The 14,543-nt window shown below is 46.2% G+C and overlaps 1 protein-coding gene across 7 annotated transcripts in view; it reads right to left on the bottom strand.

Annotated features, from left to right (window-relative positions):
• CAMKK2 (calcium/calmodulin dependent protein kinase kinase 2) overlaps window positions 1-14,543 on the bottom strand; it is a 50,221-nt gene that overhangs the window by 24,784 nt on the left and 10,894 nt on the right. For all 7 annotated transcript variants that reach the window (XM_012782306.3, XM_012782308.3, XM_012782307.3 and 4 more), the window contains exons 2-6: window positions 10,320-10,846; window positions 6,035-6,082; window positions 5,260-5,313; window positions 4,469-4,520; window positions 1,816-1,949 (exon numbers count right to left, since the gene is read on the bottom strand). In XM_012782306.3, the coding sequence (XP_012637760.1) occupies window positions 1,816-1,949; window positions 4,469-4,520; window positions 5,260-5,313; window positions 6,035-6,082; window positions 10,320-10,787 (756 nt within the window). In that variant the 5' untranslated portion in view covers window positions 10,788-10,846. The remainder of the gene's footprint in view (window positions 1-1,815; window positions 1,950-4,468; window positions 4,521-5,259; window positions 5,314-6,034; window positions 6,083-10,319; window positions 10,847-14,543) is intronic.

The following is a 14,543-nucleotide window of genomic DNA, read 5'->3' as shown; positions in this document are numbered from 1 at the left end:
CTGGCTGCTCCCACTCCATGCCCCCATGACACTCTGAATGTCCAACACAGGACTTTATCACATGCTATTTTTACCAGTCCTTGTCATCTAGACCTGAGGTGCTCTAAACATGACCTGGGGATTTCTGGGGATCCCCAAGATGCTTTTCGCGAGTTTACATGGTTAAAACTATTTTCACTTTAAAATCAAGACAATATTTGTCCTTTTCACTCACATTTTCTACTAGTATACAGGGGTTTTCCAGAAACCACAACGCTTGTGATATCATAACAGGTTGAATCCAGAAGCAGATATGAGAATCCAGATGTCTCCTACTAAGCCAAACATTAACCAAAAAATATACACAAGAATGGAAAACCATGCCACTCTTCTATGTTCAGAAAAAGTTATTCATCATAAAAATAGTTCTTATGTTAACATGTAATAACCCTTTTGTTGTTTTAAAATGAAATAATAGTTTTAAAAGTTCTTAGTTTTCAATTCCAATGTTGTAAACATTAATAAACATAACTCATATAACCAAAAGTGCTTTGATGTCTTCAAATAATTTTAGGAGAATAAAGGGGTCCAGAGACTGAAAAGTATGAGAACTGCTGATCTTTTTTTTTTGGCAGAGTCTCGCTTTGTTGCCCAGGCTAGAGTGAGTGCCATGGCGTCAGCCTAGCTCACAGCAACCTCAAACTCCTGGGCTCAAGCAATCCTACTGCTTCAGCCTCCCAAGTAGCTGGGACTACAGGCATGCACCACCATGCCCGGCTAATTTTTTCTATATATATATATATTAGTTGGCCAATTAATTTCTTTCTATTTATAGTAGAGACGGGGTCTCACTCTTGCTCAGGCTGTTTTCGAACTCCTGACCTCAAGCAATCTGCCCGCCTCGGCCTCCCAGAGTGCTAGGATTACAGGTATGAGCCACCACGCCCAGCCTAATTTTTTCTATATATATTAGTTGGCCAATTAATTTCTTTCTATTTATAGTAGAGACAGGGTCTTACTCTTGTTCAGGCTGGTTTCGAACTCCTGACCTCGACCAATCCACCCGCCTCCTCGGCCTCCCAGAATGGTAGGATTACAGGCATGAGCCACCTCGCCTGGCCGAGAACTGCTAATCTAGAGTAGGTATTGGCAAACTATAGCCTGTGAGCCAAACCCAGTCCTATGCTTGTTTTTATAAATAAAGTTTTATTGGAACATGACCACGCCCATTTGTTTACATAATGTGTATGGTTGCTATTACACTACAACTACCTGTAGGTGTGGTATAATAGAAAGAGAACCAGCTTCAAAGAGATAGAAATGGGCCAAGCACAGAGGTTCATGCCTGTAGTCCTAGCACTTTGGGAGGCCAAGGCAGGAGGATCACTTCAGGCCAGGAGTTCAAGACCAGCCTGGGCAACATACTAAGATGCTATCTCTACAAAAAAATATTTTAAAAAATTAGCCAGCAGGGTGGCATGTGCCTATAGTCCCAGCTACTGGGGAGATTGAGGCAGGATTCCTTGAGCCCAGGAGTTTGAGGTTGCAATGAGCTATGATGATACCACTGCACTCTAGCCTGGATGACAGAGCGAGAACCTATCTCAAAAAAAAAAAAAAAGAGACCAAAATGGGATAAAGACTCACTATCCCTTTAAGCCTCAATTTGTCTGTAAAATAGAAATACTACTCAGCCTTGCAGTGACCTGTCTAGTGCGACCTGGCTCTCCCTGGAAGCCAGCAGTGCGGTGTTTGGGAATTAACAAAGCTGGGGCTGGATTGAGCATACCTCCCTCCCTCCCCCATGTCCTCCCACCCTCATCCTCCCACCCTCACCTCTACCAGCTTCACCACGTTGGGGTGGTCCAGCTTCTTAAGGATGGCGATTTCCTGGTACACCTGCTCAATGGGGCCCCTGGGCTGGATGCAGCCCCCAGGGGCTGGCCGGGTGCCTCGGGGCGGGGGGCGACCTGGAGGAGACACAGATGGATCCACGGTCAGGGCAAAGAGACACTCCTCTGCAGAGGACAGCTGTAGGTGGGATAACCAAAGGGGGAGGGTCTCAGCAGAACTAGAGTGGCTGATGCCACCAGGGGCTATAACCACCTTCTCTTCCTCTGTCTCCTCTGCTGCTAGAAATCAGCGAGGTCAGAGCTCTGACCCCCTTTGCAGCATTTCTGTTAATCGCCTCCATCCTGCCACGTGCCCCAGTCTGCGGCGAGAGGCAGGAGTAGCTGAGGTAACTGGGGTCTAGCTCAGCAATCTCAACATCCCAGGGCTAGTCACTTCCCCTCTCTAGGGTTCAGTTTGTCTACTCCATTAAATGGCCATAAACATTATCCCTCATCTCCTTAACTCATGGAAACAGCACAGATGTAAAATGAAGCCAGGGAAAGGAAAAGAAGCAAGTGTCAGTGAGAGAAAAACAAAAGACTATGCTAGAAAGGAGAGGAACTCAGGTCACTGCTTGGCCCGGCAGTGAATGACAGCGAAAAAGTCACAAGGTTGGAGAGGATGACAGTCAAAACACGTATGATGTCACATATTCTATGTAAGGGCTCTAAGTGTGATTAACAGAATGGAATGTAGATGTGATCAGCTTTGGAAAAGGAAAGGTGACAGTGCAGGTGTCAGAAGTGGGATGTTCAAAGGAGAGGGGAGGGTGCTCACAGACACATGTAACAAAGTGAGGAGGTGGGAGACACTCGCTACACCAGCCAGAACAAGGAGGGAGTCACAGATGTGTAATGACAGAGGAGCTAAAAACATCATGGTATCATTTTATTGCCTGGTTAGGGAAAGGAAGGTGCTAGGGTCAGAATATTTGCACCCCCTCACGGTGGATGTTGTGAGGGGCTATGACCCAGCCTCCAGAACTGTGACAAATGAAGCCGCCTCGTCTGTGGTTGTTTCCTTAAAGCACACCACTTGTTATTTTGTTAAGATAGGAAGTAAGGAGTAGTTTAAGCAAGCGAAATTCTCAACTGTCACTGGAGCCAGTCAGAAGCAGATGTCAAAATTGATAAATTAGGCTGGGCATGGTGGTTCACGCCTATAATCCCAGCACTTTTGGAGGCCAAGGCAGGAGCATAGTTTGAGGCAAAGAGTTCAAGACTAGCCTGAGCAACATAGGGAGACCTTATCCCTACAAAAAAATAGAAAAACCAGCCAGGTGTGATGCCTCGTGCCTGTAGTCCCAGCTACTCGGGAGGCTGAGGCAGGAAGATTGCTTGAGCCCAGGAGTTTGAGGTTGCAGTGAGCTATGATCAGGTCATTGCACTCCAGGCTGGAAGACAGAGTAAGACCCAGTCTCAAAAAAAAAAAAATTATGGTAAATCAATAAACAGCAACACAAGATGTAAGGACATTATCTAGCTCAGAGTCACATAGGCAGGATAAACCAGGGTCCTAGTGTTAGGAGGGGGGTTGTTTTTTCTCATCTAATTCCTCTTTTTGGCCCAAGCTGATGCTATGCCCAGCACTGCTGGCAAGGAGCTTATGTTGGAGCAGCCTCTGATATGCTCACCTGCAGGTCTGTCATCTGACCACACACAGTAATTACCAGCAACTAAAAGAGCCGAAAATGAGGGCTGCCTGTAGGGAAAAGGGAAGACTAGAACAGAAGCTGCCGTTCTCCATCACATGCCCTCCTGTTCTTTGGCTTTTTTTTTTTTTGGTAGATATAATTCAAATACCTTATGGTATTTAAATTTTTTTAATTCACCATTTTAAAATGTATATTTCAGTGTTCTCGGTGGTATGTATCAAGGTTGTGCAACACCACCAGTACCTAATTCCAGAATATTTTATTGACCCTTCCTCCCCAAAGCCCCATACCTGACAGCAGTCACCACTCATTTCCCCTCCCCCAGCCCCTGGCAACCACTGATCTACTTTCCATCTCTATGGATTGGTGGCCTATTCTGGGTATTTCCTATAAATGGAATCACATAATATGTGATGTTCTCTGTCTGACTTCTTTCACTTAGCACAATATTTTCAAGATTCATCTATGTTGGAGCATGAATCAGTATTTCATTCCTTTTTATGGCTCAATAGTATTCCATTAGATGCACATGCATTTTGTTTATTCATTCATCTGATAATGGACATTTAGGTTGTTTCCACTTTTGTGGTTATCGTGAATAGTGTTGCTATGAACTTTCATGTACAAGCTTTTGTGTGAACGTGTGCTTTCAGTTCTCTTGGGTATATACCTAGAAGTGAAATTGCTAAGTCATGTGGAAACCCCATGTTTAACTTTTTCAGTAACTGCCAGACTGTTTTCTTCTGTTCGATTTTTTGACTTGATACCTATATTACTTTAATAATATTTTTAAATGAAAATGAATAAATAACTTTAGCAGGAGGCTCAGTGCTATCTTCGGGGGTAAGCCCTAAGTGTGATGGGGTGCCCATCCAGGGTGCTCTACAGGGGAGACTGCTGGGTGGGCCCCTGCACCTAAGAACAAAAGCCCAAAAAACTCACGTGGAAAGCCAGCCTGTCGGATCAGCTTCTTTTTGGACAGTACCTTCATCGCCTGCAAGAGAAAAGATCCCATGTCCTGGTTAAAGCAGGGAGAAGGAAGAAGGAAAGATGGCAAAGGGTAGGTTCCCTCCACTCCAAGGCCTGCCCAAGCTCCTGGGCCTTGGGGCAATGTAGTGACCCCAGCAAGCACTGCAGGCAGCTACTGCATTGTGTGCAAGCCGGACTCCCAGAGTCCCCCCAGCCTGAGGGTGCTTCTCAGCTTCTCGGTCAACTCTACCCAGCTGGGAAGCCACAAGCCTTGAGACTCACTGTCACCAAGTCAAAACACAAGTTAACTAGAGTGATGGGTGAAGGAGGGGTATGACTGGCTATTTTACACATGGGGAAACTGAGGCTTGGCTGTCTTACTCATGGGGAAATGTCACTTGTCACAGTCACATAGTTGGCACATGGTAGAGCCAGGATTTGAACCCACACTGGACTGATTCCAAAGCCTCAGCTACAATCTGTCTAGCTGCTGCCTTGTTCTCAGTACTACGGAGAATGCAGAAATGGCGGCTCAGAGGAAGGGAGTAAGAGACATTTGCTGAATGAATAACTCTCCCTGGGCCAATCACTTCACCTCCCCACCTGAAAATGGGTACACCACATCCTACCTAATACACAAAATGAACACAACCTAAGAATAAAACGAGAAAACAGCTATGAAAACCTTCTAGAAAGCTGAGTGCTGGAAAGGAGGCTTTTCTTTAGATAATGACAAGGGCGGGGAGGAGAATGTGGATACTCACATAGTAGGTGTTGTCATTTTCATTGTAGGCCAACTTGACCACGCCATAAGAGCCCTGGATAAAGGGAGATGCCCATGAAATACTATCCACAAATTATCTACAAAGTGATCTACAAAATCAGGACCCTAATACAGAGGTTGTGAACTGGAAGCCCATTGTTCAAATCTGCCCTGTGACTGTATTTTATTGGACCTGCAGTTTTTCCAAAGTTTGGATTAGTTGCCAACATTTAAAAATACAAAGATCTGATATAAAAATCCAGATTCCCTGTTTCTTTTGAAACAATTTGATGATCTAGCCATATGTAACATTCATTTCCACATGTGAACAGTTTGCCACAATCCTCACCATTCCCTACTACTTTACACCTAGCACGCCTCACTCATTTATATCACTCCATTGTTTTCTATTGGCATATGAGGTTTTGACCATTGTAATGATATCGCCCATTGGCTATAACAAAAGCAAAAAGTGATGTGAGAGTACATCTTTGGGGAAAAACTCCACTAATGTGATGGGGATGTAACTGTCACCATGGTGATATGGGATTTCTCTAGAAGCTCTCTGAGCTTTTGCAGAAATACATTTAATTTTTAGATACAAAAAAAAGAAACAAAAAAATTAAAAAAACCCAGATCATTAATGACAAAACCCTCCCCACCAATATCACCTCCCAAGACTCCTCTCTCCTACTCGCAGCAATGCCAGGTTCCCTCCATAGTATCTGAAACATCCCTGGTGAATGTGGCACCAGCCTGGCTCCCAGGATATTTACCTTTCCAATTTCATCCTTCAGCGTATACTGATTCAGCTGCACACAGTCCTAGAAATAAGTAGAGACACATGGAAAACGATGATAAATTTCTCACAAACTACACACAAACACACACGTAACCAGGACCCAAATGAAGAAAGAGAACACCCCCAGCTCCCCAGAAACACCTCCCAGCCACCGCCTCCTTCCCAGGATGACCTCTATCCTGGCTTTTTTTTTTTTCCAAGAGATAGGGTCTTACTACGTTGCCCAAGCTTGTCTTGAACTCCTGGCCTCAAGAGATCCTCCTGCCTCAGCCTCCAGAGCAGCTGGGACCACAGGTGTGCACCAACAAGCCCAGCTCTAGACTGACTTCTGGGAGCATAGACTTTGCTTGTTCATATACTTTGTCAAAATGTACTCACTCAATATATACTCTTATAAGACCCATCTTAAAAGGTTGTTTCCCCTTAAAAAAATTAATAAATTTTAAATCAAACAAGTAGTCCATGACTACACTGTCCTGAAAAAACAAAGTAATACAAGAGGAGAAAATCTGTGCAACTTTGGGGTAGGTTTCTTAGATAATACACAAAAAGCACAAACACAAAGGGGAACAAATGATAAAATGGACTTCAGCAAAATTAAAACTTTTGCTCTTCAACAAAAAAAATTTTTTGCTCTTCAAGACACTATGAAGAAAATGAAAAAGCAAGCCCCAGACTGCAGATTCACCACACATCTAATGGACAAAGGACTGGTATCCAGAATACATAAAGAACTCTCATGACTAAGTAGTAAGGAGACCAGCAACCCAATTAGAAACTGGACTAAAGATCTGAACAGAAATTTTTCCAAAGAAGATATACAAGTGGACAATGAACACAAGAAAAGATGCTCAACAACACTGGTCAACAGGAAAACATGAACTAAAACCACACCTGCTAGGTTGACTAAATCAGGATGACTGACTAGACCAAGCACTTGCAAAAATATAGAGCAAATGAAACTTTTAAACACTGCTGGTGGGAATATAAAATGGAAAATGATGCAACATCATTGGAAAACAATTCAGCAGTTTCTTAACAGACACCTACTGTACCCAGCCATTCTACTCCAAGGTGTTTATCCATGAGAAATGAAAATGTGTTTACGAAGACTTGTATACAAATTTCATGACAGCTTTATTTGTAAAAGTCAAAAACTGGAAACAACCCAAATGTCTACCAACAGGGGAATGGAATACTATTTAGCATATTTACATACAATGGAATACTATTTAGCAGTAAAAGGAACAAACTACTGAAATATGCAATAACATGGATAAATCTCAAAATCATTAGGCTGTGAAAGAAGCTACGTTTAAAAAGAGTGCATACTAAATGATCCCATTTATATAAAATTCTAGAGCTTGCAAACTAATCTATAATAGTTTTTAAAAAGCAGGTCAGTGGTTACCTAGGAAAGGGGCAGGAGGGGAGAAGGGATTGCCGGGTGTGTTGGAAATGTCTGTTGTCTTGGTTGTGGTGATGATTTTGCGGGTGGAGACATATATCAAAGCTACTCATATTGTACACTTGAAATATGTGCAGCTGTTTCTCTTTTTAACTTCAGTTGCACCTCCACATAGGTAGGGGGAAAATGTTAAGTGATATGAGAAGTAAAATTGGGAAAAGAAACATGATAAGAAAGAAAACTTCAAGTGTTAACAGATAAACTGTATGTTTCCCCTGACTCTCCACTCCTCAATTCTAACTGTCTCCCAGAACCTTAACTTCCAGGCCTTTTTTTTTGGTAATATATGCCTGCAGAAAATAGAGTATTGCTCGGGGAGGCATAAATAGTGTCACACTAAACCATCTCTCAACTTCCTTTTCTCACTCAACAACGTCCCTGGAGGTGGCTCCATGTCACAACGCTTGCATAGACCTGCATCTTCTGACCTGCCACAAAGCCCTCCAAAGCTCGTGGAGCCCTCCCCGCACCAGTGGACACTTAGGTTGTTTCCAGTTCTCTCCTGTGATGCTTCATCCCCTGGAGTCCTAGAAGGATGTGACAGGCAGAGGGGATCCCTGGGGAGCTACACTCAGGGGTCTCACTGCCTCCTAGTCCAACCTCCACACACTGCTAAATCCATCTTTCAAGAGTCTGCTCTGGCCACGTCAGCCCAGCTCCCTGCTGCTCCCAGGCTCGAGTCCTGACCCCACAACCTGGCCTTCAAGGCCCTCCAAAGCTCTGATCTTGGCAGAGTTGCCTACCAAATCCCAGTCTCCCCTTTCTACCTGATAAATGGAACTTTGAGTGCCAACTAGGCAACTCTCTTGCAGCTAGGGGTGGCCATGTGGTTGTGTTCTGGCCATGGAAGGCAGGCAGACATTGCTAAGTAGAGCTTCCAGGAAAGAGGACTGCCTTAGGAGGCAGACGATTTTTGCCCTTCTCCTCTGCTCCTCCTGCCTGCCTGGAATGGAGCTGTGAAGGCTCAAGACTCAGCAGCCATACTGAGACTACAGAACCACCACTCCAGTCCTGGAACATCTAGATCCAGATTTATTTTGCAAGATAAATAAGCCCTATTGTGTTAAAGCCAGTGTTGGGGGCGGGGCGGGGGATTTGTTTCTCTAAGCTGAGCTCAATTCTAACTGACATAAACCAGATTATCCCTCCAGCCCTTTCACCACAGTGCCCTCCTTATGGGCCCCCACACTCCAGCTAAGTGAACCCCTGGCCATCATGCCCCTCACCCCATGGCTTCTACCTCTGGGCCTCTGCTCATGCTGTGCACCCTCCTTGCACTGAACTCTCTGTGTGCTATCTCCTAGCCTTCAAAACGTAGCCCCTATAGGTATACAGCTGCCTTCAAAATCAGCCACTTTAGAAAGCCATTCTGATTTCATTCAATTCATTGAAATGAATTTCAATTACATTCATTCATTCCTTTAACAAATATTTTCATGTTCCTACTATGAGCCAGGCACAGGGCTCGGTGCTGGGGACGCAGTGGTGGATGAGACTGTTCCCATGGAGCTTACGTTCCAGCTGGGGGGAGACAGGCAACAAACAACTGAACAAACACCCAAGATGATCAGATGCCGACGAGTATTACGAAGGACCATAAAGAGGGCCACTAGGTAGAGAGAGGCTGGCAGCTGCTCTAGGGAGGGTGGTCCAGGAGGCCTATTGGAGGAGGTGATATTTGAGTTGAGAATCGGTCATCAGATAGAGACGGTCATGTGAAGTTGGCAGGGGAAAGGGTGGTTCCAACTAGAAGGAAGAGCCAAGAACTGGAGGTGGGAAAGGGCCTGGGTATCTGAGGGACATGTGGCAGTAACAGGTGGAGTCCTGTGCACCAGTAGCAGAATGGCAGGGAATGGCCTCATGAACCCTGCTGGGGATGTGAGTTCTAATCACCTCCCAGAGTTTATAGTGAGGATCACAAAGTACTTGAACCCAGGGCCTGACGTGGACAAACACCCAGCAGCAGGGACCACGGCTGTCAGGCCATGCGGGCTCTCAGTGAGCCACCGTGTGCCAGCACACCTGCCAACCGTCAGCTCCTAAATCTCTTTGCAGGAGGCTCTCTGGCCCTGGAGTTGCTCTGTCCACGCTCATGGCAGGTCACCTCACCAATGGGTGACAGAAGCACAGGCACCCAACTTCCGCCCCCCTGGTGGAGGACACTCTGAGGCTGGTGCTGTACGCTGCCCCCAGGACCCCAGAAGGACGGAACCCCCAGTGTCCATACTGTAACTAACTCCACCACCCACCCTGCGCTGACCCCCTTCCCCTCCCTGTGCTGACTCACTTCCCACAATCCTCCCCCCAGCCAGAGCTTCCTGGGGTCACCTCCCAGGTCAACTCAAATCCTCCTGGGAGGCCGGGCGCTGTGGCTCACACCTGTAATCCTAGCTCTTGGGAGGCCGAGGCGGGCGGATTGCTCAAGGTCAGGAGTTCAAAACCAGCCTGAGCAAGAGCGAGACCCCGTCTCTACTATAAATAGAAAGAAATTAATTGGCCAACTGATATATATATAAAAAATTAGCCGGGCATGGTGGCACATGCCTGTAGTCCCAGCTACTCGGGAGGCTGAGGCAGAAGGATCACTCAAGCCCAGGAGTTTGAGGTTGCTGTGAGCTAGGCTGACGCCACGGCACTCACTCTAGCCTGGACAACAAAGCGAGACTCTGTCTCAAAAAAAAAAAAAAAAAAAAATCCTCCTGGGGGAGCCCAGCCTACCACAGAGACCCTCCTGGGGGCAGGGAAGGGCACCAGAGACCCCTGGGACCCAGCTCACCGCCAGTTCACGCACCTGCATACCCGTGATGGACACGTGGTGAGACTCCACCGTGGGCCGCCGGGGCAGCCGCGGCGAGGACTGCGGGGAGCCCACGGGCGAGTGAGGCAGGGATGGGTGGATGCAGCGTCCATTCATGTCCACGCTGCCGCCGGCCACCAGCCCGCTCTGGGACCGCTCCTGCAGGGAGAGCTTGCGACCGCAGAGGTGGGGCCGGGCCTGGGACCTGGAGGCATCGAGGGAGACCTGTGGGCCATCAGCGTCCAGGGGCCGGTCCCGGGCCAGGCCGAGGTCCACAGCACAGCCCGGCTCACACTCAGTGACCACGATGAAGGACTCCATGCCCAAGCGGATGCTCAGGGACGAGAGGCCCTGCAGGGCCTCACAGGGCTTCTGGCCTTCGCTGCTGCTGCCCCTGCCCCCCAGCTCATCCTGGGGGGTGGCCCGGTCGCTGCTGGGCTGGCTAGAGACACATGATGACATGGTGCATGCGCCGGCTTCATCCAACACACCCGGGCGCTCCCATCTGGCAGCGGAGCCACCTGCAGAGAGAGGAAGGGTCAGCCGGCCCCAACCCTGTGGGCAAGGACAGGGACAGAGCCTCTCTCCTCCCAGTCCAGGCTGGCGTCTACTCCCTGCCTTAGGTTGACATCCCAAAAAAATATTGCAAAACATGATGTGACCCTGATCTCTGAGTCTACATAGAAAAGCACAGTCTGCTGTGCAGCCTGGTTCCTAACAGGCCTGGGGGCTGGGGATCACGGCCCTAATGCAGCTTTACAGTCTGGTCTCTGGGCCTGGGCTCCAGCCAATCGTTCTCAAGTGAGGAGTAGGGCTGAGGTCTCATCAGAGCTTCCTTCAACAGCCACTGAGAGCGTGTGAGCCAGGGGGAGCCGGTGCTGTCCGAAGAGCCAGGCGCCACAGAGCTACAGGAAGTGCAGCCCCTAGCTGCGTCTCCCCGGCTGGTACGGTGCCTGCCAGACAGCAGGTAAAACATGCATTTTAAAAGGTCAACATCAAATAGCTTGGTGGTTCCTCAGAAAGTTATAGAATGACCATATGACCAGGAATTCCATCTCATGGTATGTACCCAGACAGCACTATACATGACAGCTACAAGGAAGAAACAACGTATGTGTCCACCAACAGATGAAGGCATCAACAAAACGTGGTCTATCCACACAATGGAAAATTATTCAGCCATAAAAAGGAATGAAGGACTGACACATTCTACAATGTGGATGAACCTTGACAATATTACGCTAAGTAAAAGCAGTCAGTCACAAGAGGTCACAGATGTATGATTTGATTTACATGAAATTTCTAGAATAGGCAAATCCATAGAGACAGAAAGTAGATTAGTGGTTGTCCGGGACCAGGAGGTATGGTGAAGGGGATGAGGAGTGACTGCTCAATGGGTATGGGGTACCCTTTTGGGGTGATGAAAATGTTTTAAGGTGATGGTTGCACATTATACTGGTTGCACATTATAATACACTATATATACACATTATAATACACTGATGGTTGCACATCATAATACACTAAATGCCAGTGAACTATGGTCAAATTTATGTTACGTGAACTTTTATCTCAATTTAAAAAATTTTTTTTTATTTGCAGAGATGGAATCTTGCCATGTTGTCCAGGCTGGCCTTGAACTCCTGGCTACAAGTGATCCTCCTGCCTCAGCCTCCAGCTTGGATGACAGCTGTGAGCCACCACACCCAGCCTTTATCTCAATTAAAAAAAAAAAAAGATTGACACATTCCTTTAGGCTGTCAATTCTCTCCGTCTCTGGCACAGAATATTAACCTTTGGTTCACATGTTTGACAAATTCCACTGGACAAATGTCACAGGTGCTGCTGGAATTCACTGAGTACATCCACAGATGTCCATCTGTGGATAGTGGCCACTTGTGTCAATCACCCACAACACAAAAGGCCTCTCTGGATCCAGAAAAACAGCAGGTGCTCAGCAGGGATTTTATGAATGAATAAAATGGCATCTCCTGATGGCACTGGGTGGTACGGGGAGATAGAGAGGAAGGTGCAGACAGCAGCGGAGAGGCAGAGCTCCCTGAGGACCCAGCTGAGAGGCAGAGAAAGCCACTCAGCCTTCCTGGAACAGTCCTTCCAGAAGTACCGACAGAACATCTACTACACTGGGCAACGTGGCAGAGAAAGTCCAATGGGAAAGGCACTACGGAAGCAACCATGACATCTCAGCCCTGACACAGCCCTCATTTAGGGACACAGAGTTTATGGTTAAAAGAACAACAAAGAATCCATTCGTGTGACAAGATGCACAGCATCACTTATGGGAAGAGAAGTGCAAATCCAAACTACAATGAAACAGGATGGTGATTACTCAAAAAGTTAAACATTGAATTGCCAAGTAACTAGCAATTCCTCTCCTAGGTATGCCCAGAAGAATGGAAAGCAAGGATTCCAACAGATACTTGTACACCATGTTCAAAGCAATATTATTTGCAATAGCCAAAAGGTAGAAACAACCCAAGTGTCCATCAACAGGTGAACAGATAAGCGAAATGTTGTATAGCCATAGAAAGGAAGGAAATTCCGACTCATGCTACGACATGAACGCATCTTGAAGACATTATGCTAAGTGAGACAAGTCAGATACTAAAATATAAATATTGTATGATTCCACTTATATGAGGTACCTACAGTAGTCAAATTCAGAGAGTGATAAAACATAGAATAGGGGTTACCAGGTGCAGAAGGGGAAGGAAATGGGGAGTTTATTGTTTAAGGGGTATGGAGTTTCCCTTTGGGATAATGAAAATGTTTTGGAACTAGGCAGAGGTGGTTGCACGACATTGTGAATGTACTTAATGCCACTGAACTGGGCACCTAAAAATGGTTGAAATGGCAAATTTCATATATATTTTACCAAAATTAAGAAAATATTAATAAAACTATAATGAAATACCATTTTTTTCATCTGTCAGATTAGCAAACACAAAATTTAATAATAGCATATTTTGTCGAGGCTCTGGGAAAGTGGGAATTATGAAATGGCACCATCCTCATGGAGGGAAATGCAGCACTGTCTGACAAAATCCTAAATGCACGTACCTTTGACTTAGCAATCCCACACCTGAGTATTTACCCTCTGGACAACCTCACACATGTAGAAAACAATGTATGTACAAGATTATTTTGGCAGTATGGTTTGAAATGACCTTCCACCAGGGAAATGAATAAATAAAATAAGGTACAGCTATCCCAGAAGAAGACCACGTGTTTAGTTTAAAAGCGGTGGCTCTATACCTCCTAATATGAACTAGCTCGAAGGCACACTGTTACATGGAAAAAAACAACGCACTGGCATGCTGCTGCTGGCTTAGGGTCAAAGGCCATACGTGCATAGGTGACTGCACGTGCATTGCATATTTCTGAGAAGACACACAAGAAAATGGTAGCAGTGGTATCATGGGAAGATAACTGGTTTGCAAATGTGGGGGCCAAGCTGGAAGAGACTTTTCATTATATTCACTTTTATTTCTGCCCCATGTGCATACAATAACTCTTCAAAAATGAATTTTTAAAGGAAAAGAATTAACTATAACCATGATTAGGGTTAGGATGATAAGGCTGTATGATACTGTGGGATCACATGGGGCAAGAGGCCAGAGGAGAGAACAATTGGGTTGGTTTGTCTCCTATTCCTCTATCCTGCTCCTTACTATATCTGGAAAAGAAATCATTTGTGTCCCTGTCTTGGCTTCCCTATCAATAAAAGAATACAACCCAAGTTCAACATTCTCCGTGGCCTGAGCCGCTACTGCTTTACATGTCCTTTTTATGATCCTTATCTCCCGGAAGAGAAAAAACAGCACCTCTGAAGTTAGATAGCTTGGGCTCATCTTATCCCTGCCTACCATGGATGAGTGCCTAAGCCTCAGTTTTCTCACCTATAAAATGGGTGCCCACCCAACAGTCACAAGGATTACATGAGCCAAGCACTCAGAATCATGTCTGGCACACACAGTTAAATGCTCAAACAATATTATTTCAACAAAACCTGTGGAATGCCTACTACCTGCTGTGGTAGGTAGCCTGTGTTCCAGAATGGTCCTACAGGAACTGATGGCCAAGCCAGCCAGCCTGCTCTTGTGTGTGGTCCATAGCCAGGGCTGTGAGGCCTGCCTCCCTCCCAGACCCACCTCGTTCAGGGCTACGAGGGTTCCTGAAAAGAAACTGAGGCCTGGT

This window comes from Microcebus murinus, chromosome 22 (genome assembly GCF_040939455.1).
Source record: "Microcebus murinus isolate Inina chromosome 22, M.murinus_Inina_mat1.0, whole genome shotgun sequence".
In the NCBI taxonomy this organism is placed as follows: domain Eukaryota; kingdom Metazoa; phylum Chordata; class Mammalia; order Primates; family Cheirogaleidae; genus Microcebus; species Microcebus murinus.
The sequence above is the reverse complement of the archived record's forward strand: the minus strand, read 5'-3'. Positions and strand labels throughout refer to the sequence as shown.